At 45.8% G+C, this 25,920-nt stretch overlaps 1 protein-coding gene across 12 annotated transcripts in view; it reads left to right on the top strand.

The window, feature by feature from the left end:
* nf1a (neurofibromin 1a) overlaps window positions 1-25,920 on the top strand; it is a 176,541-nt gene that overhangs the window by 15,877 nt on the left and 134,744 nt on the right. For all 12 annotated transcript variants that reach the window (XM_049725628.2, XM_068651275.1, XM_068651277.1 and 9 more), the window contains 10 exons: window positions 852-927; window positions 6,667-6,824; window positions 6,918-7,091; window positions 8,349-8,477; window positions 8,591-8,665; window positions 8,756-8,881; window positions 9,264-9,401; window positions 9,504-9,617; window positions 11,663-11,742; window positions 15,621-15,744. In XM_049725628.2, coding sequence (XP_049581585.1) covers window positions 852-927; window positions 6,667-6,824; window positions 6,918-7,091; window positions 8,349-8,477; window positions 8,591-8,665; window positions 8,756-8,881; window positions 9,264-9,401; window positions 9,504-9,617; window positions 11,663-11,742; window positions 15,621-15,744 — 1,194 coding nt within the window. The remainder of the gene's footprint in view (window positions 1-851; window positions 928-6,666; window positions 6,825-6,917; window positions 7,092-8,348; window positions 8,478-8,590; window positions 8,666-8,755; window positions 8,882-9,263; window positions 9,402-9,503; window positions 9,618-11,662; window positions 11,743-15,620; window positions 15,745-25,920) is intronic.

The raw sequence follows: 25,920 nt of genomic DNA, 5'->3' as shown, positions 1-25,920 counted from the left end.
TAAAAATAAATGGCACTTTATTCTTGACCTCCTAACTTTGCCTAGGGAGGGGGGAACCTGTTCTAATTGTCTACTCTAGCTAAAAATACTCCCGAGAAGACACACAAAAAGTCGCACTAATAAATTGTTGTATGCTTCCAAGTACTACTACTTGCAATGTGCTCACATACTCGTCATTTTTATTTGGTGCAATTTATGAGTTTTCCGAGTATCATTGAACATTCATTCATATCATTGGTCATTGAACGCACCTCGCGCACAACACAAGTGAGAACTTAATAAATAAAAGAAAGAAGAGGAACCTAGGTTCTAAAGATGGAAATCGACAAACATAAAAGTGTTTTCTTCACGTTTTTATTGAAAACAAGCTGATACCGTCTGCCCCATGGCAATTGCTTCCGCCTTTCACTTAATGCGTGCGCTCTCCTGCAGCAGGGGATTTTCACGGGTATACCTACTTTGGCACCACGCTGGCCGTACTCAATAGCGAGCCTGACGATACGCCATGCTCCTTTATGATTCAAAGTTTTGAGTTTTTTTTGTTTTTTTTTAATCAATAGTCTTGTTTTTACACTGCTGACATGCCGAGAAAAACAGGGAATGTCAGAGCAAAGGAGACGGTCGAAAATTGGTTCGTAAGTAGATGCAAAAAAACTTGCGAGGCTCTGGTTCGTATCCCGAAAAGTTCGTAAGTGTACACGTTCGTAAGTAGAGGTACCACTGTATTCATATTACACGTTAACCTTCAGATGGGGTTAGCTTATTTTTTGCCGTCAGGAGAGTGTCAACAGCAACTGGAAGCTTGTTCATCATATGCCAGATTCTCTTTGAACTCTGTTTTGTCTTGACAGGCATTTTGGAACTGGGTGGAAAATTATCCAGATGAATTCACCATGCTCTACCAACGACCTCAAGCAGATATGGCAGGTCCTAAAACAACTTTTGACCGATATTTACATTTTCAACTTTACAATTGACCCCCATTAAATATACAACTCATTAAATTAAATGGAAAATCAGGCATTTTTAAATAACTATCCAAAATCTTTAAAAAAATGCTTCGTAAACATTCAATAAAAATCTTTTCCATGAAAACTGGTGGCCCAGAACAAAGACAATTAAAAAAAAATAAGGGGGAAAAAATCCCCAATTATGCGAATCAAAGCAGGTGGTGAACCGTGAGCAAGTGGGGGTCCATTGTATAGTCATCCCTCGCTACTTCGCGGTTCATTTATCGTGGCCTTAGTACACTGGGAATTTTTCAAAGAAAAAAAAGTCAAACAAAATTAAAAATTGAGGAATTATGGCACGAAAGTTGCTCGCACGCCAGCAGAAGACAGGGAGTGCTCACACAATCGCTGATTTAAAAACAAACAAAAAAAAAAAATTCCCAATTGAGGAATTATGGCACGAAAGTTGCCCGCGCGCCAGCAGAAGGTCGGGATTGCCCACACAATCGCGGATTTTTAAAAAAAACAAAGACAATTAAAAAAAAAATATATATATATATTGAGTTATGGCATAAAGTGATAAGAGTTTTAAAAACATATTTACAGTATGTACACTTGTGCGTTGTAATAAAAACAGTTGTTATAATAATAAGAGTTCTAAAAACATTTTTATAGTATGTACACTTGTACCTTGTTATAAAAGAAAAGTTGTTATAATAATTAGAGTACTAAAAACATTTACAGTATATACACTTTAGTTACATCTTCTTATGTTACACACTTACTTGCTTATGGTTGTCCATCGGTTCGATGATGACCTTCTCCTTTTATTTGTGAGTCTGCTGATGTTTGAGTAGTCCGATCCTGGATCCACAGATGCGGTTACAGACTGGGCATGTGAAGGAGGTGCTGGGGGGAGCAGGGGTGGCTTGGCGAGCATGCCTCTTTACACGCTTTGCTGCACGATGTTGTGTGCGCTGTTCCTCTATATGATCCACTCCCTGTGAGGAATGGGAGCGCCAGAGGTCTCGGCAGGAAGCGAGTTCCTCCAGTGAAGAGGGGTTGATCTGGCATCTCTTCAGCGTGGTCTTCATTTGATCTTTGAACCGTCTTTTCTGCCCACCAGCACTGCGTTGGCCCAGGTGTAACTGACCATAGAGGATTCTGCGTGGGAGTCTATGGCTGGGCATTCGGATGACGTGCCCCATCCACCTGAGTTGACGTTGGGCCATGATGGACTCCACGCTACGGCTGCTTGCCCTGTTCAGCACTTCTGTGTGCGGCACTTTGTCCTTCCATGTGATGCCAAAGGTCTCCAGACTTCTCAGATGGCGGCTGTAAATAGTCCATGCTTCACATCCATACAGTAGCGCAGTGATGCATACTGCTCTGTAGACCAGCACTTTGGTGTGGAGTTTGAGGTTGCTGTTCACAAAATCCTTCTCCTGAGGCGATCAAAAGATGCTGATGCTTGCTTAAGGCGATTTTGGATCTCGTCATCCATTGAGCAGGTGTCAGACATTATGCTTCCCAGGTATTTGAAGGTGGGCACCGTGAGCAGCTGTTGCCCTGTTGCTGTGAAAGTTATTCTTGGGTTTTGTAAGAGGTCAGCACTGGAGTGACAGAGTACCTCTGTCTTCTGGGTGTTGATCGTCAGCCCCATTCTGGTATATGCAGTTACAGCTGCCGAGAAGATGTTTTGCAGAGCCTCTGGTGTGTGAACAACCAGGGCACAGTCATCGGCGTATTGATGCTCAATGATTGTCTCCGAGGTCAGCTAGGTAGTTGCCAGTAGCCTCCTGAGGTTAGAGGTTAGAGGTTGCTATCAAGCCTGAAGTCTATGGTAACTCCAGCCTGCTCCTCCATCCTCCTGCGTTTACCAGTGTTGTGACACAGATGAGGAAGATGTTGAAGAGAACTGGAGCCAGCACACAACCTTGCCGCACTCCAGTTGTCACACCAAAGGGCTCTGAGCTGTGTCTTCCTACTACCACTCGGGCCATCATCCCAGAATGGAACTGCTCAAGGATGGTGACAAACTTGGGTGGGCACCGAAATCTCTTCAGGACTTGCCACAGTAGGCCCCTGTTCACTGTGTCAAATGCCTTTGAGAGATCGACAAAGGCAATGAACAAGTCCTTGTGCTGCTCCCGACTCTTGGAGCTGACATGCCACAAAGATCATATCAACTGTCCCCCTGTCCTTCCGAAAACCACACTGTGACTCTGGGGTGACCCGTTCTGATATTGCCGAGATGAGTCTGCAGAGCATGACCTTGGCAAGGACCTTTCCAGCTGTGGCCAACAGAGAGATACCCCTACTTTTGGAGCAGATGGATTTGTTCTTGTAGATGGTCGCAATGTTGGCATCTTTCCACTGTTGCGGGACACAATCTCGTCTCCACACCTCTGAAATGTAGAGATGCAGTGTCCGTATACAGAGGTAGCCTCCTTCCTTGAGAAGTTCAGCCGGCATGCTGTCTTGTCCAGGGGATTTATTGTTTTTCAGGGTTTTGACTGCGTGCAGGACTTATTCAAAGGTTGGGGGGAGGTTGAGATCTGGCAAGTGAGGATCTTCAGGGAGCTCTGGAAGGACAGTTAGGTCCGCTTGGGTGGCCTGCTTCAGCACGGTGTTAAAATGCTCAGCCCACCGCTCCACTATCATAGCCTGATCCTTGATTAGAGATGTTCCATCAGCAGATCTAACAGGTGCCATGGAGCAGTTTCTGGGGCCGTAGATGGTTTTCACTGCATCATAGAAACTGCATATCGTTTCTATTGGCGTGAGACTGGATTTCATTAGCCTTTCAGATACACCACTCATTTAACATTTTTCTCAGAGTAGTTTGGGCCTCAGAACGAAAGGCTTGCCATTGCATTTTATGTAATTTGGGATTGTGGGTTGTTCAGGGTGGCTCTGTGTGCCTTGTGCATTTTGTCCAGGAGGGTGGATATCTCTCCAGCATTCTGGTCAAACCAGTCCTGGTGTTTCTTGGTTTTGAAACCAATGGCTTGGGCTGCAGTGTCAAAGAGGGTGCTGGCTAGGACGGTCCACTTCTCATCCATCCCAGACTCTGAGATAATCAGTCGCTCAATGTCTGCCAGCTTCTCAGCTAGGGAGCGATGGAAGTTGTCACGAGTGTCGCTGCTGGAGAGTCTGGCACAGTTGAGTGCTTTCCTCTTTGGGCCAACATGACGTACTAGGGGCCGGACATGCAGTCTGACCTTTGTCAGAATCATGCGGTGGTCGGTCCAGCAGTCTGCCTCCCTGCATAGCTTTTGTAACAAGCACGTCTTTGAGGTCAGCCCTCCTTACGATCGCGTAATCGATCAAGTGCCAGTGTTTGGAGCTGGGATGTATCCAGGATGCCTTATATTTGTTCTTTGTTGGAAGATGGTGTTTGTGATGGTAAGGTCGTGTTCCGCACAGAGACTAAGAAGTCTCATGCCATTGGAGTTGACTTTTCCAATGCTGTGGGCGCCGATCACACCATTCCAGTTCTGCGAGTTCTTTCCGACTCTTGCATTGAAATCAAGCATTCCTCAGGATGTGACTGCGGATGTAATCTAGTACCTGGTAGAAGCGGTCCTTCTCTTCATCATTGGATGGCAGAGTTGGTGCATAGGCACTTATCAAAATGACATGTCGGCATTTTGCAAGAGGGATGCGAAGAGTCATGAGCCTTTCACTGACACCCACTGGTGATTCTGTGAGCTTGAGCAGGAGGCTGTTCTTGATTGCAAAACCAGCTCAATGATGATGTGGTCTGCCCATGGGGTATCCTTTCCAAAAGAATGTATAACCCCCTCCTACTTCATTGAGTGAGCCTTCCTCGAGGAGTCGGGTCTCACTGAGTACTGCCACATCCACATTGTATCGCTTTAGCTCGCTGGCAACGAGTGCTGTTCTGCGCTGTGGTCTGTCCGGACTGGCATCCAGGAGTGTCCTTATATTCCATGCTGCAATTCTAAATGGTATTGATTTTGTTTTTCGACCGCGTAATGAAATGTCCCGACAGGTGCGGTTTCCTGTCCGGGTAGTGGGCTGAGTGGGCAATCTTTAGGCCACCTTTTCTAGGCCTTTCCCCAATTGGGGTGAGCAGTGCGGACCCTAGATAGGGCTGCTCAGACGCACAGGAGTCTGCCTTGATTGTAAAGAGATGGTTCCAGTGGCAAGGGAGACCCTAGATGACCGGCATCTTCTTACAACTGCAGGAAGCTGCTGGAATCCAGGTTTTTGGAAACCGCCCCAAAGTGTGCCGCCACCAGCTTGCTTTTCTGTCAGGGTGTGCTCCCTTAGCCTTCGTCCGCTTTTACAGCCATTGTGGTGCTTCTCACTGCTACCAACTTCTGCCTGCTCCACCATTGAGGTCTTCGGGATCACTCTTTGTCTGGACTTTACCCTTTGACCAGTTCGGCCTGGGTAACCCTACCAGGAGTACGAGACTCCAGCCGACATAGCTCTAGGGGTCATGGAGTCACGCAAAGTGCCCCACCACGATAAGGTGGTGATCCCGTCGGGACACATGTTACACGCACGCACGCACGCGTGCACGCGGGCACACACACACACGCACGCACGCACGCACGCACGCACGCACGCACGCACGCACGCACACACGCACACACACACACACGTATCAAATTTGTTATTTGTACATTATTTTCTGTATGTTATTTGTAATATTATTTTATTTACATGTTTGAAACTATTCTTTAATGTTCTAATGATAACATATGCACTTATATGATTTTGTTTACGCTTATTGATACACAAAAAATTTACATATGTCAAAAATGAGAGGGTGACATTACTTCGCGGATTTTCACCTATCGCGGGTGGTCTTGGAACCAATTATCTGTGATAAACGAGGGATTACTGCACCTGTATTAATAGCTGAGTAATATAAAGATAGTCGAATGATGAAATCGAATCGAGGATGAGCATTTTCTTCACTGTGCCTTTTGCTGGGTCAGTGAAATATTAGATATGTACAGTAATCCTTCGTTTATCGTGGATAATTGGTTAACATGATACTGTTAACATTGGTAGGTTTGGTTAAAAGCAATCAGTAAAATGTATTCTTTGACAGGTGACTTTAAAATCATGCTAAATTTTCCATTTGCACTATTTGTAAGATCTGAGAAATACATAATTTGCATAATATTCTGTAACACTTTATAGTTGTCATATGATCTCTGGGAAATGACATAAATGAGGTGTAAATAGCTCTCACTTCTCCTGCTAATACCCTCTTATGCTCCTTGAATCTCGTCTTATGCTCCTTGGAATTTCCCATGGAGAGATCTAGCATGTAAACAGAGGACGGTGGAACAATGAACTACAAATTTGCAAATAAAGAAATGAGATGAGCCCCTCCACGTAAACCCTTCCATAAACACTGTGCTTGCTACATGGCGTCATGTTTTGTGCGCACACGTGCCATTTCAGCGGTGTACTCTGTTTACATTAGAAGTTACATTTGTTTTTATAAAGTAAATTAGTTCATAAAAAGATGGGCTTTCTAATTGGGCATCATACTGTGCTGTGTTAATATAGCCCAAGTGCAATCTCTTTCGTTCCTTTCGAGTGATGTGCATGCTTTCACGGCCAGAGTAGTCCTGGGTGGCAAAGCATATAATGGGTAAATGTATTTTTTTTTAAATTTAAACAGTGATTATGGTGGTCATTGTGTGTGCTTCCATTTTTTCTACAGAAGCTGCTGAGAAGCTGTTTGACCTAGTGGATAGCTTTGCAGAGAGCGCTAAAAGGAAGGCTGCAGTGTGGCCACTTCAGATCATTCTCTTGATCCTCTGCCCAGAGATCACGCACACAATCTCCAAAGACACTGTAGAAGATAGCAAGGCCAACAAGGTAAATGGGAGAGGTTAACACATTTTATTATTTTTTTTCTTTTAACTTATTCACTAATAACTAACTCTCGTACCTTTCCTGTTCTGCCCTCAGAAACTTTTTTTGGACAGTTTACGGAAAGCTTTAGCCGGTCAAGGTGGAAGCAAGCAGCTGATGGAAAGCTCTGCTATTGCCTGTGTTAAACTGTGTAAAGCGTCAACTTACATTAACTGGGAAGATCACTCAACTATTTTTCTTCTTGTCCAGTCCATAGTCATGGATCTCAAGGTCTGAATATTTCCATAAGTTTTCTCCCTTCTCTTGTGTGTTTGTTGAGAGTGGGATGAGTGGATATTTGATTGCAATTTGAAGTTAAATTCAATCCCTTTGTCAATTTGCTCAATACAAATGATAAAAATACAGTAATTTATCATCCAAAGATATTTTTGTACTAATGCTGCTCGATTATGGATAAAAATCGTAATCACAATTATTTTGTTCAATATTGCAATCACAATTATTTGCACGCCTGTTTTTGAAATTGGAACCGCATTTATTGAACATGTTTAAAAAACACTCCTGTTAATAGTGTTGGGAAAGTTCATTTTCTCCACAAACTAGTTCAAAGTTCAGTTCACAAATTTTAAAATTAACTTGTTTAAGTTCATAGTTCCTGATTGAAATTTTAATAACTACCTAGGTTTATGGTTCCAAAAATAAAAATGTTTATAGATATTTTCTTCCCCAATCAAAAAAAGTTGCTTCGAGCTGTTACCTTCTAGCATTTTGGCATTTTCTCATTGTTTTCAGCCATTCCATTCACACTAGTATCCAGTTGCCAGCACCGTACAATCTTAATTACAAGAGAAAATTGCTTGCTCTTTAATGAATTGAAACAAGAACATAACTGTGGTGCAGAATGTGCAAACACAAACATTCTGCTGTATGTGCCATACTAAGGTTGGAAACGAAGCATGTACAAATTATGTATTCAATGTGCAAAACAAAATTATATTGGCTTTAACTAACTTTTAGTTTTTTTTGAATGTATTATTTCTTGCTTGCTCAAAGAACCAGAAACTGTTTAGAATTTGGGACATAAAAGTGCAAAGGTAAAGGTGCAAAACCCAAATAAATTCCTAAAACAAGAGAAACAATCTCTTTAAGAGTAATTTGTGGTTCAACGCCAAATTCCTGAATGTTCTCACAGGAAGAGAAAGAAAACCTGGCATCCTTGAACAAAAGTGAACTGGCCCCAAAATGAGCTCGTTCACAAAAACATCCGCGGAGCAAAAATGTGCTACGTTCAGTTCATGTTCGTCCAAAAAATGAACGAGATCATGAATTTTTGTTCATTGAACGCGTTCAGGTACCACACTGCCTGTTAAATAGGAATTTTGAGATCGTCTGGAGCCAAAGTCTTAATCTTGATTGAAATTGAGCAGGCTCTGGTCACTCTATACACTACATTTTCTAATTCTGTGCTGTTGAAAGAATGTAATTACATAATCATCTTACCTCTTCCACTTCCGTTCTTGTCTCAAGGCTTTGCTATTCAACCCAGCAAAACCCTTTTGGAGGGGGGCAGGCAGCCAGAATGCTGACATTGAGCTCATGATGGACTGCTTTGTCTCCTGTTTTCGCATTAATCCTCACAATAACCAGCACTTTAAGGTTAGTTTAATAGTACAAATAATACTGCAAAGTTAACTACATTTAACTTGTCATTTTACATAGCTTTGGCCAATTAATTCAATGTTCTGATGACCATACTTTGGTATTTCAAGGTCTGTTTGGCTTCATCTTCTCCTTCTACCTTCCATTTTGTCCTGGTCAACTCATTGCACAGAATAATTACCAATGTAAGTATCCTGAAGGCCGTTAGACTTATATTTTGTTTTTATGTAGTTCTTCACTTTTATTTACTTCACATTGTGTGCACCTTCCTGCAGTCTCATTTGGACTGGTGGCCTAAGATTGATGCTGTGTACTGCTACTCCGGAGAGCTTCGTTTTATGTTCTCAGATACCCTCAACCGGGTTGCCCAAAGCACCCATGCTCCTCTACGCATGACACCAGTGAGTGTACAAATACTTATGGAAACTAAAATAATTAAGGATGTATTTTGTTTTCTCTAATACAATTTGTTTCTGGAATAATGATCGCTCTAGTTGAGGGATATAACGTGAGCTCCAAATTAAACAGATACTGCGTTCTCTAATTTCACAGTGGGGTGGGCTGGCACTCCAAATGTGACAGTAATTTCAAAGTGTGTTTTCCGTAACGTGCGTAAAACCTACCTCCCTCTATTGAGGCCATTAGAGCCTAATCCGCGGAAGTAAGTTGCTAAAATAATTTTCGAAAGGTTGAGCATGACTGTTGTCATGACTGAGTTTGTCATTGCTGTTGATGCATTATGTTGTTGAATCTTGAGCTTACTCTTATTGGTATCTCTCACAGAGTTTGACTTTCAAGGGGAAGGTGACAACTAGCCTTAAGTTCAAAGAGAAAACCACAGAACTAGATACGAGAAGTTACAAGTGCCTCCTGCTTGCTCTGGTCAAACTAATCCATGCTGACCCCAAGCTCATGTTGCACGTAAGGGATTAATTTTGTCTTATTTGTATTTATTCAGGTATGTTCCAAGCCCTTTGTATCTAAACATGACTCTTTTTTTTCCCACACATTGTTATCTTGTAGAACCCTGTGAAGCAACCTCCAGAGATGCAGAGCAGCACAGCTGAGCTCATCATCGGACTGGTGCACCTAGTGCCTCTCACCAACACGACCCAACTCTCACAAGAAGCCATGGAGGTTTGAGGCTGAATTTATTTTTTAATTTTTTAAATGGGACATGTTCTGATTCTAAGACTGCTACAATTGTTTGTAGGGCCGCTGCAACTTTTACCTTTTCTTCTTAAATAAATAAAACACAGTTCAGAGTTGTGGGTTCAATTCCACCTCCGGCCCTCCCTGTGTGGAGTTTGCATGTTCTTCCTGTGGCTACGTGGGTTTTGTCCGGGTACTCCGGTGTCCTCCCTTATCCCCAAAACATGCATGGTAGTCCGATTGAGCACTCCAAATTGCCTGTAGGTGTTAGTGCGTGTGCGAATGGTTCGTCTCTGTGCGTCCTGCGATTGGCTGGCCACCAGTTCAGGGTGTCCCCCGCTACTGCCCGATGACTAGTGGGATTGGCCCCAGCACGCCCGCGCCCCCCGTGGGACAACGGAAGATGGGTGGGTGGGTGTATGGTTGGGTGGTCGGACAGACAGACGGACGGGCGAATGGACAATGGGTAGTAAAGCGCATATAAGTAAAGCTGCATGGTATAGTCTTCTCATCCAACTTCAGAAATGTGACAGTCTTGTGGCCACAATTATATTTTAAGATTACGTTATTTTTTACTGTATAATTATGTTTACATTTAATTTTTCATTTCAATAGAAAATTTAATCAGAACGGTGATTCATCAAAGCGAGGCATGAATTGAATCTTAACCATAGCTAAAACGTTACATTCCTAATTAACAATATCTATTAGGGGTGTCTTGATTCAATATTGATATTGAGTAATGGCCTGATATCAGGACCCCCCTCCCAAAACATGATCAGATTATATTGATTTAAATCCAAAATCTTGGATATAAACAAGCAATTCATTCCCGATCTTCCTGCTCTTATATCCAGCGGCGTCTGGATCTATTAAGAGCCCACTTGATCAAAACAACCACATAAGTGAAGGAGCTAACGAGAAACATGTCAGGGCTCTGTGGTACGCCCAATTTGGGCATGCACTCAGTGCAGGCGCCCAAATTAGCATGAATATACATTTATAGTAAAACTTACCTGCACACAGTCTTGCTATAATGCTCCTGACAATTTTCAAAAATAATTTACACAAATTTACATAAAATTTCTAACTTAAGTGGTGGTACAAACCAAGAAATAGTTTGGTGTGTCGGTACTAGTACAAAAACTATAGCTCTGCTTTAATTTATTTGCTACTTATTATATTCAAGTGCATTGCATTGTCATTTTTAAGGTTGAATTTATGTAACCAAAAAAATATTTGAAGTAAATTAGTTTTCTATCTCATATTTTCCTTTATTTGAATAGTATAACATAATCAAACCGGTTTTAACATTTTATACAAAAAAATAAAGCATATATCATTCGTGCTGATATCAGAATCTGATAATATCAGTAACGTATGCCTACTGCAGGACATGCCTACTACCCATTGTGCAACTTAAGAGGCACTAAGATTTCTTAATGTGCTCCTTTTCTAACTTGTTCTGTAATGCCGCTGCAACATGTAAATTTCCTTGGCCGGTATTCTTTCTTCTTCAAATGCTAGCAACATGTTTCGGATCCCAGTCTTTATCAAAGAAAGTTATTTTGGTTACCGTATTTTCCGCACCATAAGGCGCTTGAAAGCCTTTAATTTTCTCCCATAACGAAGGTGCGCCTTTTAATAAGGTGCGCCTTGTGTGTCGACTGAATTCCAAAATCTGTAAAGTTGTTTTGTGTGGCTTCCGTAATATACAGGCGTAATAAGTAGTAGACCCGATGAACCAATCAGAGGACATTACTTTTTACGTAGAAAAAAAACAATCAGAGGACTGTACGTAACACGCAGAGTATGTACCGCCGCCACCATTGATATATAAATACTATCTACAGTGCAAATCTGTAAAGTTTTTTGTGTGGCTTTCGCCTGGAATTGAGTCTGCGCCTGATGGTACGGAAAATACAGTTCTTCTACAATAATTTTGCAGTTGTCTTGGTAAACATTTCCTTTCTCATTCTGGTTTTGTCCTTTGTTCTGGCTTTTCCTATCACCTCCTGTTGTCTGTCTAGGCTCTTTTAGTACTGCACCAGCCAGACTCCATTGAACAGTGGAATCCTGATGCTCCTATAGAGACTTTCTGGGATATCAGGTACTCTATGGCTACATTCATACACAGTGCAGGATATTAAGCCCAATTTGGATTCTTTTAGATTCACACGTGTGCACAGAACTTGATGTCACGTGGCCCTTCATGACACATTTTTGGCATTTTTAAGGGTTTTGTGCTGGAGCTGACCCGTCCCATCATATATTTATCAACTCAAATGCATCTACTTTTCCTTTTCCAATTGTGACATTTGTCATCTTGTGATGTCGTATAGGTCACATAAGCACAACCTGAATATCCAGATGGCAGTTGCCGCTAATTCATATCCACGTTGGCCTGTAAAATTGGGGAAAGATCAGAATTGTAGTGATCACGTTGACATGAAAGAAATCTGATACATACCGTATTTTTCGGACTAAAAGTTGCTCCGGAATATAGGTCGCATTAGCCATGAAATGCACAATAACGTGAAAAAAAACATATATAAGTCACTCCGGAGTATAAGTCGCATTTTGGGGGAAATTTATTCAACAAAATCCAACACCAATAACAGACATGAACGAACAATAACAGGTATGCTAAAGTGACAAACACAAACGAAGAGCTGAAAACGGGCCTGACGTAACATTTAGAGTTATTCAAATAACTATTACATAAATAACACGTTTATAAAACCATCTGTGTCACTCCAATTCATAAATCCATCGATCGCTGACGGCGGTTGCACTTCAATATATTACACAGGCCCATATAACGATACATAAATTGTATATCAAATAACTATTATATAAGCAATACTATTACCAAACCATCTGTGTCACTCCGAATCATTAAATCCATCGATCATCCTTTATGTCAACAATGCTGGCCAGGTGCGCGCAGCTGACGGCGCTTGCACTTCAAAATATTCCACAGGCCCATATAACGATATATAAATTATATATCAAATAACTATTATATAAGCAATAATATTATCAAACCATCTGTGTCACTCTAAATCATTAAATTCATCGATCAAATTCCTCATCCTTTGTCATCAACGCCGCGCGTGCGCCCTGACGTCAGCATCGTCGTTATTCCACAGATCTAGTATATAACTATATTGTAGCGTTAACAAAGTACAAGGAAAGACGTGGGTTTGGTAAACGGCTCTTTATTTAACAAAACAAAAGTTCAACGAGCCAACAACTACTGAACTGTAACGATAAAAACATATACAAGTTGCTACACGAATTAAAATATATCAAATAACTATAACAAATAGTTCACCGCCACACGGCCCCAAGCACTGGCGTGGACTTCCAGGCATGTGGCGGCGTGGACTTCCATCCACGCTGGCACTTCCAGCCACGGAGATGGAAGAGAGCTCCATAGAATAGGACCGGGCATGCGTAAAAGCCTTGTCCGAGCCCCATCCACCGTCCCCGGACAGCCACCCGGCCAAGCGCCGGCCCCCGACTTCCATCCACGGAGGTGAAAGAGAGCTCCGTAGAGTAGGACCGGGCGTGCGTAAAAGCCATGTCCGAGCCCCATCCACCGTCCCCGGACAGCCACCCGGCCGAGCGCCAGCCCCCGACTTCCATCCACGGAGGTGAAAAAGAGCTCCGTAGAGTAGGACCGGGCGTGCGTAAAAGCCATAATAGTTTTTCAAACCGTCTGTGTCACTCCAAATCATTAAATCCTTCAAACTCTTCGTCCTCCGTGTCACTTACAAACAAAGCCACTAATGATGTTGGTAGTACGTGGGGCCCTTTGTCATCTTCGTCATCCCGTGATCGAATCTTTGTCCTTAATGTAAACAACCGCCGCGACGCTGACACGACGCTGACGCGACGCTGACGTCACTTGAAATTCAAATTGCAATAATCCCTTGCTACATCGCGGTTTCACCTTTTTTTTTTTTTTAATTTTGAAATTTTTTGAAAAAATTCACATATAAGTCGCCCCTCTGTATAAGTCGCCACCCCACCCAAACTACGAAAAACCCGCGACTTACAGTAGTACTGTAGTAAATACAGTACAACAATTTACCATATTTTCCGCATCATAAGGCACACTTAAAAGCCTCAATAATCGAAGGTGCACATTTTACCGTATTTTCCAGACTAGAAGTCGCTCCGGAGTACAAGCATAGTACTCAGCCATAAAATGCATAATAAAGAAGACATACAAGTCGCATTTTTGTGGGAAATTTATTTGATGAAATCCAACACCAAGAACAGACATATCATCTTGAAAAGGCAATTTAAAATAAAAAATAGAATAGAGACAACAGTAAGCTGAATAATTGTACGGTATGCTAACGTTACATGACACAAACAATGAACTGAGAACGTGTCTGGTATGTTAACATAACATATCAAGAGTTATTCAGATAACTATAGCATAAATAACATGCTAACACGTTTACCAAACCATCCGTGTAACTTCAAATCACCAACTCTAATGAAATCCTCATCCTCTGTGTCACTTTTAATCAACTCCGCTAACACCAGACGTAGAAGTTGAGGCGCTTCCTCTTTTACGTCGCTTACGTCAGACTCATCAACACAATTATCAACACAGGCCTAGAGCGCCCTTTTGCGGTTTAGTGTGAAAATAACATGCAAAATAATATAATAATGTGTTAATAATTTAACACATAAATTGCAACAGAGTACAAGTTGCACTCCTGGCCAAACTATGAAAAAAACTGCGACTTATACTCCGGAAAATACGGTAATACGCCTTTTGTATGGAATGAATTCCAAAATCTGTAAATGTTGTTGGGTGGCTGCTGGCACAGAAATGTAATATGTAGATGTAATATGTTATGAACCAATCAGAGGACATTACCTTGTTTGTAAAATATGTAGACCAGGGCAGTAAACCAATCAGAGTATATCAAGTATACGTAATATGCCACGATTGATAAATAAATATTTTTTTGTGCAAAGCTAACTGCATTAGGACACTCTAAAATGGCATCAACAAAGAGGCATGCTTACGAGGCACAATTCTAACTTTCTGGAAAGCAGGGATAATTGCAGAAGAGCAGTGTTTGGAATAATGGCATTTAAAATAACGGCGTTATTTTTTCAGTAGCGTGGTAATCTAACTAATTACTGTTTCTGTCGTTATAATGGCGTTATCGTTACTGAACACTAAATGGCGTGCGTTACTATGAATTGATTGAATAAACTGCGTAATCCTGACGCATCGCTGGCTGCTCCACACACAAAGTGAAGATTGGGTGGGTTAATAACGAGATAAGCGATTATGATTGGCTAAGGCAGAGACGTGTTTCATGGTGACCAATCGGAGCCAGTGTTTTTACACGAGCCAGGCCACGTGTTTCATGCGCACACACGTACACGCACACAGCAAACGGACTTTTATATTGTACAACTGTTTAGTTTTGAAGGAAATACTTAAAGAAAGAATGTCTACCAAACCACGTCTGAGATTGAGAGTTTGATTTATTGTATTAAGACTACAGAGTTAAACACACTTTATGGTGTTGAAATGTATACTTTTGTTGTGAACAAAATACTTCAAGTGCAAGCTAACCAATGACGAGAGGTAACCTGTCATGTTTAATGGCGAACTTGCTCAACTGTTTAATTTGGATACAGAAGATGAGGATTTTGATGGATTTGCGTATTAATATTGATTAACAATGTGTGTACAATACAGTACATTATTAAATAGTAGAATAAAGTACAACGGAAATGACTGCCTTGCTCCTGTGATGTTTTTTATTTTTTTCTACTGTAAGTCATGGCATGCATGTGCCCTATAATGCGGTGCGTCCTATGTGTGGATTAAGTACAGAAAAGTCCCCAGAATTGAGTCTGCGCCTTTTAACCCGAAGCGTTTTATGGTGCTAATTTGGCGTTTATTTACTTGAGCCCTATATGACACGTATCCTTCTCCATTAGTTCACAGGTGCTGTTCCTCATCTGCCGCAAACTAATTGGCCAGCAAATGGTCAATGGCACCGAAGTTCTCAAGTGGTTGCGAGAGATCCTAATTTGCAGAAATAAATTTCTGCTCAAGAACAAGGTACTGTGTGCCCAACTGCAGCACCAAGTATATGGCATCCATTGCATACTCTTATTAATTGTTGACTCGACTTGATGTAGTCCAAACCCTACTTTACAATACAGTAAGGGTCCCCTTTGCTATCTGCATTTGCTGAGAACTCATTAAACATAAAGATACACACATATATGCTTGTATTAAATTATACTCACATATCAGTTGAGGCCCTGCTGGGCACAGCCCGAAAAGGAAACGTGGATCCCCCTTTCCATGGGGTCACCACCTGTGGGAGGGGCCAAAGGGGTCGGGTGCATTGTGAACTGGGTGGCGGCCAAAGGCAGGGACCTTGGCAGTCCGATCCCCGGCTGCAGAAGCTCGCTCTTGGGACATGGAATGTCACCTCTCTGGCTGGAAAGCAGCCCGAACTGGTGTGCGAGGCAGAAAAGTTCCAATTAGACATAGTCGGATTTGCCTCCACGCACAGTTTGGGTTCCGGTACTAGCCCTCTCGAGAAGGGCTGGACTCTCTTCCACTCTGGAGTTGCCCACGGTGAGAGGCGGCGAGCAGGTGTGGGTATACTTATTGCCCCCCAGCTGGGCGCCTACACATTGGGGTTCACCCCGGTGAACGAGAGGGTAGCCTCCCTCCGGCTTCGGGTGGGGTGACTGGTCCTGACTGTTGTTTGTATCTATGCACCAAACAGCAGCTCAGCTTCTTGGGGTCCCTGGAGGAAGTGCTGGAGAGCGCTCCTTCTGGGGACTCCATTGTTCTACTGGATGACTTCAATGCTCACGTGGGCAATGACAGTGAGACCTGGAAGGGCGTGATTGGGAGGAACGCCCCCCCCGATCTGAACCCGAGCGGTGTTCTATTATGGAACTTCTGTGCTCGACACGGATTTTCTATAATGAACACCACGTTCAAACATAAGGGTGGCCATGTGTGCACTTGGCATCAGGACACCCTAGGCCGCAGTTCGATGATCGACTTTGTAGTCGTGTCATCGGATTTGCAGCCGCATGTTTTGGACACTCGGGCGAAGACATGGGCGGTGCTGTCAACTGAACACCACCTGGTGGTGGGTTGGCTCCGATGGTGGGGGAAGATGCCGGTCCGACCTGGCAGACCAAAACGCTCTGTGAGGTTCTGCTGGGAACGTCTGGCAGAATCCCCTGTCAGGAAGAGCTTCAACTCCCACCTCCGGCAGAGCTTTTCCCACGTCCCGGGGGAGGCGGGGGACATTGAGTCTGAGTGGACCATGTTCCGCGCCTCCCATTGTTGAGGCGACCAACCAGAGGTGTGGCTGTAAGGTCGTTGGTGCCTGTCGTGGCGGTAATCCCCGAACCCGCCGGTAAGGGATGCCGTCAAGCTGAAGAAGGAGTCCATTCGGGCCGTTTTGGCCTGCGGGACTCCGGAGGCAGCTGACAGGTACCGGCCAAGCGGAAAGCAGCTTTGGCGGTTGCTGAGGCAAAAACCCGGGCGTGGGAGGAGTTTGGCGAGGCCATTGAGAATGACTTCCGGACAGCTTCGAGGAAATTCTGGTCCACCATCCGGCATCTCAGGAGGGGGAAGCAGTGCAACATCACTGTTTACAGTGGAGATGGCGTGCTGCTGACCTGGACTCGGGACGTCGTGAGTCGGTGGGGAGAATACTTCAAAGACCTCCTCAATTCCACCTACACGCCTTCCATTGTGGAAGCAGGGCCTGGAGACTCTGATGCGGAGTCTCTAATGTCTGGGGTCGAAGTCACTGAGGTAGTTAAAAAACTCCTCGGTGGCAAGGCCCCAGGGGTGGATGAGATCCGCCCGGAGTTCTTAAAGGCTCTGGATGTTGTGGGGCTGTTATGGCTGACACGCCTCTACATTGCGTGGAAATCAGGGACAGTGCCTCTGGATTGGCAGACTGGGGTGGTGGTTCCCCTCTTTAAGAAGGGGGACCGGAGGTGTGCTCCAATTACAGGGGAATCACACTCCTCAGCCTCCCTGGTAAGGTCTATTCAGGGGTGCTGGAGAGGAGGGTCCGTCGGGAGGTCGAACCTCGGATTCAGGAGGACCAGTGTGGCTTTCGTCCTGGCCGTGGAACAGTAGACCAGCTCTACACCCTCGGCAGGATCCTCGAGGGTGCATGGGCCCAACCAGTCCACATGTGTTTTGTGGACTTGGAGAAGGCGTTCGACCGTGCCCCTCGGGAGGTTCTGTGGAGGGTGCTTCAGGAGTACGGGGTGCCGAGCCAACTGATAAAGGCGGTTCGGTCCCTGTATCACCAATGCCAGAGTTTGGTCCGCATTTCCGGCAGTAAGTCGGATTCGTTCCCAGTGAGGGTTGGACTCTGCCAAGGCTGCCCTTTGTCACCGATTCTGTTCATAATGTTTATGGACAGAATTTCTCGGCGCAGCTGAGGCGTTAAGGGGGTCCGGTTTGGGGACCTCAGCATTGCGTGTCTGCTTTTTGCAGACGACGTGGTGCTGTTGGCTTCTTCAGGCCTTGATCTCAAGCTCTCACTGGAGCGGTTCGCAGCCGAGTGTGAAGCGGTCGGGATGAGGGTCAGCACCTCCAAATCCGAGTCCATGGTCCTCGGTCGGAAAAGGGTGGAATGCCCTCTCCGGATCTGGGATGAGATCCTGCCCCAAGTGGAGGAGTTCAAGTATCTTGGGGTCTTGTTCACGAGTGAGGGGAGGATGGAGCGCGGGATTGACAGGCGGATCGGTGCAGCGTCGGCAGTAATGCAGACTCTGTACCGGTCCGTCGTGGTAAAGAGAGAGCTGAGCCAAAAGGCAAAGCTTTCAATTTACCGGTCGATTTACGCTCTTACCCTCACCTATGGTCACGAGCTATGGGTCGTGACCGAAAGAACGAGATCCCGGATACAAGCGGCCGAAATGAGTGTTCTCCGCAGGAAGTCCGGGCTCTCCCTTAGAGATAGGGTGAGAAGCTCGGTCATCCGGCAGAGACTCGGAGTAGAGTCACTAGTCCTCCACGTTGAGAGGTGGCTCGGGCATCTCATCAGGATGCCTCCTGGACGCCTCCCTGGGGAGGTGTTCTGGGCATGTCCCACCGGTAGGAGACCCCGGGGATGACCCAGGACGCGCTGGAGAGACTATGTCTCTCAGCTGGCCTGTGAACGCCTTGGGATCCCCTGTGATGAGCTGGATGAAGTGGCTGGGGAGAGGGAAGTCTGGGAGTCCCTCCTAAAGCTGCTGCCCCCGCGACCCGACCCCGGATAAGCGGAAGAAGATGGATGGATGGATGGACACATCAGTTAGCTGGAACACTCTGTCACAGTCTTGTCTACTCAAGATTTCAGGATTCTACGTTACGCCTTTACAGGTAGCCCTATTGTAGTGGCCCTATTGGGCCACCATGAGCCAGTTTGCGGTGGCCCTTCCAGAACGTGTTGGTCCGATACCTTGTATGTCAGAATCTGGTCAATTTTATATACCGTATTTTTCGGACTAAACTCACTCCGGAGTACAAGTCACATCAGCCATGAAATGCACAATAAAGGGGACCTCGCCCGCTATTCCTCCCCCGGTTGGGAGCCGTCGGAAATGGTGTGCGAGGAGGCAGAAGAGGGGCAAGCGCGGAGGCGTCCGGGCCAGGCTGGCGGCCAACCCAGCGTGCCCGGCGGTTCCCTCCATTCTTCTGGCGAATGTTCGATCGCTGGACAACAAAATGGATTACGTTCGCCTGCTGAGGTCTACGAACCGGACGGTGCGGAACTGCTGTGTGCTCGTGTTCACCAAGACCTGGTTGACTGACAACATTCCGGACTCTGCCGTGCATCTGGAGCGGCTAGCGTGCTATCGGGCGGACCGTGCCATTGTACGAGGGGGAAAGTCGCGAGGAGGTGGAATATGCGTCTACATCCGAGAAGACTGGTGCCGGGACTTTGTGGTGGTATGTAAGCACTGCTCGCCACTTGCGGAGTTTGTGATCATCAAGTCCCGTCCTTTTTACCTGCCGAGGGAATTTACCGCGATTCTGCTAGTCGCGGTATCCATCCCGCCTTCCAACATCGAAAGCGACAGGATCGCGGCGCTTGGTGAACTGTACCAGGCTGTCAGTGAACAGCAGACAGCGCACCCTGACGGTTTCACCATCTTCGTTGGAGACTTTAATCATGCCAACCTGAAGTCTGTTTTCCCGAGGCTTCACTACCATGTTACTTTTCCGACACGTAAAGACAGCTTCCTGGACCTAGTCTACTCTGCGCAAAAGGGAGCTTTCAAAGCCACCCCCCTCCCCCATCTTGGGCTTTCTGACCATCTCACCGTTTTGCTTTTGCCCGCATAGAGACAATTGGTAAAGGCATCCAGGCCGGTTCGGAGGCGGGTTCGGGTGTGGCCTGAGGGTGCCTCTGATGCACTTCGTGACTGCCTCGACACCACTGACTGGGACTTGTTTAAGCAGGCGGCCACCTACAACGATTGGACGGACCTAGAGGAGTATACTACTCTGTTTCCTCTTACATCACGAAGTGCATCGATGATGTGACTTGCTCAGAATCACTCGCGCGAACTGGAAGCCGTGGCTGACAGGGGCTGTCCTCATACTGCTAAGGGCCAGGGACAAGGCTTTCAGAGCGGGGGATGAGGCTGGCTTGAGGACAGCGAGGGCCGACCTGTCCCGAGGCATCAAAGAAGCGAAAAAGGCGTTCTTGTGCAAGGTCTCCACCCACTTCAAGGACAGCAAGGACGCACGGAGCCTTTGGCAGGGCATTCAGACCCTCACGGACTACAAGCCCGCGCCGAGGAGCTGTGAGGGCGACGTCCGTCTGCTGAACGATCTAAACCACTTCTTTGCTCGCTTCGAGGCCCAGAACAGCACTTGCCCGCTGAAGACCACTCCCCCCCACACGAGCAGCCCCTGCGCCTCTCTGCCGACGGAGTGAGGAGGGCGCTTGCCGCTATTGACACCCGTAAGGCGGCGGGCCCTGACAACATCCCGGGTCGAGCGCTGAAGGACTGCGCTGGGGAGCTGACGGGTGTCTTCACGGACATCTTTAACGTTTCCCTGCAGCAGGCCATCGTCCCCTCGTGTTTCAAGGCTGCCACCATCGTTCCTGTGCCGAAGAAACCTGCACCGTCCTGCTTCAATGACTACCGCCCCGTGGCACTGACGCCCATCATCATGAAGTGCTTTGAGCGGCTTGTCATGGAACACATAAAATCCGTTCTTCCCCCCACCATTGACCCTTTCCAGTTTGCGTACCGTGCCAAACGGTCCTCTGAGGATGCCATCTGCCACTCGGCCCTCACCCACCTGGAGAGAAAGGACTCATGTGAGGTTGCTGTTTGTGGACTTCAGCTCTGCCTTCAACACCATTGTGCCGCAGCGACTCATCTGCAAACTCGACGAGCTGGGCCTCAGTACCTCCCTCTGCAACTGGCTACTGGACTTCCTCTGTCAGAGGCCTCAGGTGGTGCGTGTTGGCAACAAAATCTCCGCCAGCATCACGCTGAGCACGGGGCCCCCCCAGGGCTGCGTGCTCAGTCCACTGCTCTTCACCCTGCTGACGCATGACTGCACTGCGACCTACAGCGACAACCGCATAGTGAAGTTTGCTGACGACACGACTCTGGTGGGTCTCATCACGGAGGGCGACGAGACTCGGTACAGGTCGGAAGTGCCTTCTGACCACGTGGTACAACAACCTCCTGCTGAACGTAAACAAGACTAAGGAAATCGTTGTTGACTTCCGGAAGGGTCACACAAAACACCTGCCGCTGATCATCGACGGTGCTGTGGTGGAGAGGGTAAGCTGCACCAAGTTCCTGGGGGTGCACATCAGTGAGGACCTCACCTGGTCCGCAAACACCTCGTCACTGGCAAAGAAAGCTCAGCGCCGCCTGTACTTCCTGCGGAAGCTCAGGCGTGCATGTGCTCCTCTGGCAGTCCTGTCTACATTCTACCGTGGCACCATTGAGAGCGTCCTCACCAGTTGCACCGCTGTCTGGGGTGGTAACTGCACTGAACAGAACTCGAAGGCCCTGCAGCACATCGTGAATACGGCTGGTAAGATTATTGGTGCTTCGCTCCCCTCCCTGAAGGACATTTACACCTCCCATCTCACCCGCAAGGCAACCTCGATTGCGAGAGATGTGAGTCACCCGGCTCACTCTTTGTTTGACCTTCTGCCCTCTGGGAAGAGGTACAGGAGCCTGCGCTCCCGCACCACCAGACTCGCCAACAACTTCTTTCTCCAGGCTGTTAGGACCCTGACCTCGCTACCCCCTTCTGCGTAGCGTGCGGCACTGTTGCGCTATTTTCTGGAATGTCTACTGTACGCTCACTTGCTCCTTTTTGCTCCTCTTATTTATTTATTTGTTGTGTTATTTATTCATTATTTATTCAGCACGTTGTTGTTTACTTGTTTACTTGATTGTCTGTCGTGGGCCATGTCTTGTCACCGTGGGCTAGGGGGGAACGAAATTTCGGTTTCTTTGTGTGTCTTTGGCATGTGGAGAAATTGACAATAAAGCTGACTTTGACTTTGACTTTGAAAAAAACATATATAAGTCACACCGGAGTTTAAGTCGCATTTTGGGGGAAATTTATTTGACAAAATCCAACACCAAGTACAGATATGAACCAGCAAAAACAGGCTAAACGATACGGTATGCTAACGTGACATAAACACAAACAAGGAGCTGAGAACAGGCCTGACGTAACATTAACAGTTATTCAAATAACTATAACATAAATAATACGTTTATCAAACTATCTGTTACTCCAAATGATTAAATCCATCGATCCAATTCTTCGGCCTTTATGTAAACGCCGCGTGTGCAGCGCACCGCTGTCGTTGGACTCGTTGTCAGTTGCAGTCCAAATTATTCCACAATATAAACAACAATTTTATCAAACCATCTGTGTCACTCCAAATCATCAAATCATCGATCGAATTCTTCATCCTTCATGTAAACAACGACGCGTGTGCGGCGCGCCGCTGACGTCGGACTTGTCGTCAGTTGCAGTTCACATTATTCCACAGGCCCATATAACGATATACACTGCTCAAAAAAAATTGAAGGAACACTTTAAAATATTAATTAATTAATCACATTTCAATGATGACAACAAAAATGTTGGATATCTATACTGATATGGACAGTTTAATGTCTCAGGAACAAAAAGATGCCACATCTTTTGATGGAAATAAACATTTTCAGCCTACAGAGGGCTCAGTATACAGACACCCCAAAAATCAAAGTGAAAAAATGATGAATGATGAGGCTCATCCATTTTGCCTAAATTCAATTTCTGCAACTCAAAATTATTTTCAATATCTTGTGTGGCCCCCACGTGCTTGTATGCATGCTTGACAACGTCGCGGCATGCTCCTAATGAGATGACGGATGGTGTCTTGTGGGATGTCCTCCCAGATCTGTCTAAGGCAGGGGTGGGCAAACTTTTTGACTTGCGGGCCGAATTGGGTTCTAAATTTTGACCGGGGGGCCGAACCAGGAGCAGATGGATGTAGTGTTTGTGTGAAGTAATATAAACGACCTGTAAAGGTCATTGCATAAAAGGTTTTGGCCTTTAGTAGGTAGTAAAGCATGGATATTCAAAAAAAGTTTTTTGAAAACAAATGCATTTATTAACAGCATTAAAAAAAATAACATCCCTAAAAAACTGCTATCAGTGATTCTCATAAAATATGACACTGTTATTATGAATAACAGTCTCCATTACTTCAGTGCCTGCAGGTCAGATTAATGAAAGATGTATGTTTATCTTATGAGATCACATCAAACGGCAAACATTCTGACCAAATATATCATCTTGAAGAATCGGTGAAAGCATACATCCAAATAAAGTAATCAAAACGGCAACACGGTGAGGGGTATCTGAAAATCAGAGCAGAGTTTTAACTCACAAACACCTGGTAATAGAAGTGAGGAAACGGAAAACACTTCCTTAAAGTAAGCCTTAAGAACTTTAAAGGTTAAGATTAGTCACAAACAGGTGGTGCATCAATGTCCTTGAGCATCCTGCATTGTTTGAAAATGAGAATGGTCGCTAGTTTCAATCCCTGCTATTTGTACAGATCATATTGAAAATGCATTTTTTTACAACAAACTTGAAAGCCTCCCCTTCATTTTCAGTGTTCATTTGATGTTGATGTTCATGTGGCTGAACGTCACGTCGCGTACGTCGAGCCAAATTGCCCACTCTTTTTAAACACTCGGCACTCAGTGTCCACCTTGCTTTTCCGTGGGCGACTCATTTTAATGGAAGGATTCCAGGGGAAGGTTTGTGGGTGGCTTTAGCGTAAAACTGTATCCGAAAACTCGGTGCGCAAATTACAAGAATGCTGTCGTCACAGCCCACGCTCTAAATTCGGCACTGCTACAAATAGAGCGCGAGTGCGCCATTTCCGTACTACTGAGTACGTACACGCACTTGTGAGTGTGCACCGAGCTTTCTGACACGGCTTCCGGTAGTAAATGCGCAGGCGAGTGGTTCCCCATCTACTGGGGAAACGCAGTCATTGCAGGCAAAATGACAGAAAAAAAAAAGTTTAATAATACAATTTATTTAGGGTTGGCGGGCCGGATTAAACGGTCCCGCGGGCCGGATGTGGCCCGAGGGCCGTAGTTTGCCCATACCTGGTCTAAGGGCATCAGTGAGCTCCTGTAAAGTCTGGGGAGCAACCTGGTGGCGTCTGATGGACTGAAACATTATGTCCCAGAAGAATTCTATCGGGTTTATATCAGGTGATCGTGAGGGCCATTCAATTGTGTAAATTCCTTAATCCTCCAGATACTGTCTGCATACTCCTGCCACATGAGGACGGGCATTGTCGTGGATCAGGAGGAACCCAGGACCTACTGCACCAGCGTAGGGTCTGACCATGGGTGCAAGGATTTCAACCCTATATGTACCTAATGGCAGTCAGACTGCCGTTCTCTAGCCTGTAAAGGTCTGTTCGTCCCTCCATGGAAATGCCTCCCCAGACCATCACTGACCCACCACCAAACCGGTCATGCTGAATGATGTTGCAGGCAGCATAGTGCTCTCCCTGGCTTCTCCAGACCCTTTCATGTCTATCACAGGTGCTCAGGGTAAACCCGCTCTCATCTGTGAAAAGCACAGGGCGCCAGTGGCGGACTTGCCAATACTGGTGTTCTATGGGAAATGCCAATCGAGCTCCACGGTCCTGAGCAGTGAGCACAGGGTACACTACAGGACGTCGTGTCCTGAGGCCACCCTCGTGAAGTCTATTTCTGACTGTTTGGACAAAGACATTCACACCAGTAGCCTGCTGGAGGTCATTCTGTAGGGCTCAGGCAGTACTCAACCTTTTTCTCCTTGCACAAAGCAGCAGATATCGGTCCTGCTGATGGGATGAGGACCGTCTACGGGCCTGTCCAGCTCAACTAGAGTAACTGCCTGCCTCCTGGAATCTCCTCCATGCTCTGGAGATTGTACTGGGAGACACATCAAATCTTCTTGCAACAACACGCATGGATGTGCCATCCTGGAGGAGTTGGACAATCTGCTCAACTTTAGGAGGGTTAAGAAATCGCCTCATGCTCCCAGTCGTGATAATGACTCAAGCTAAATCCAACACTCGTGGAAAACCAGTTAAAAAAGATCAAGAGGGAGGAACTTGAAATGGCCTCCACCTGCAAAACAGTCCTGTTTTGGGGACCATCTCGTTGTTCCCCTCTAGTGCACTTGTTGTTAATTCCATCAACACCAATGCAGCTGAAATTGATTAACAACCCCCTCTGGCGCGTACCTGACCAAAACCTTATCAGAAAAGTGTAATTGATTTCATGCCATACCCTGATAAAAAATCCATCCATCCATTTTCTGAACCGCTTAGTCCCCACGGGGGTCGCAGGCGTGCTGGAGCCTATCCCAGCCGTCATCGGGCAGTAGGCGGGGGACACCCTGAACTGGTTGCCAGCCAATCGCAGGGCACAGAGAGACAGACAACCTATCTCACTCACACTCACACCTAGGGACAATTTGGAGTCTTCAATCGGCCTACCAAGCATGTTTTTGGAATGTGGGAGGAAACCGGAGTGCCCGGAGAAAACCCACACGGGCCCGGGAAGAACATGCAAACTCCACACAGGAACCCGCACCCTCCTAACTGTGAGGCGTACGTGCTACCCAGTGCACCACCGAGTGTATCAAATAACTATAATATAAACAACAATTTTATCAAACCATCTGTATCAC

The sequence above is a fragment of the Syngnathus scovelli genome, chromosome 7 (genome assembly GCF_024217435.2).
Source record: "Syngnathus scovelli strain Florida chromosome 7, RoL_Ssco_1.2, whole genome shotgun sequence".
NCBI classification, from domain to species: Eukaryota; Metazoa; Chordata; class Actinopteri; order Syngnathiformes; family Syngnathidae; genus Syngnathus; species Syngnathus scovelli.
This window is presented reverse-complemented; position numbering and strand designations above follow the sequence as displayed.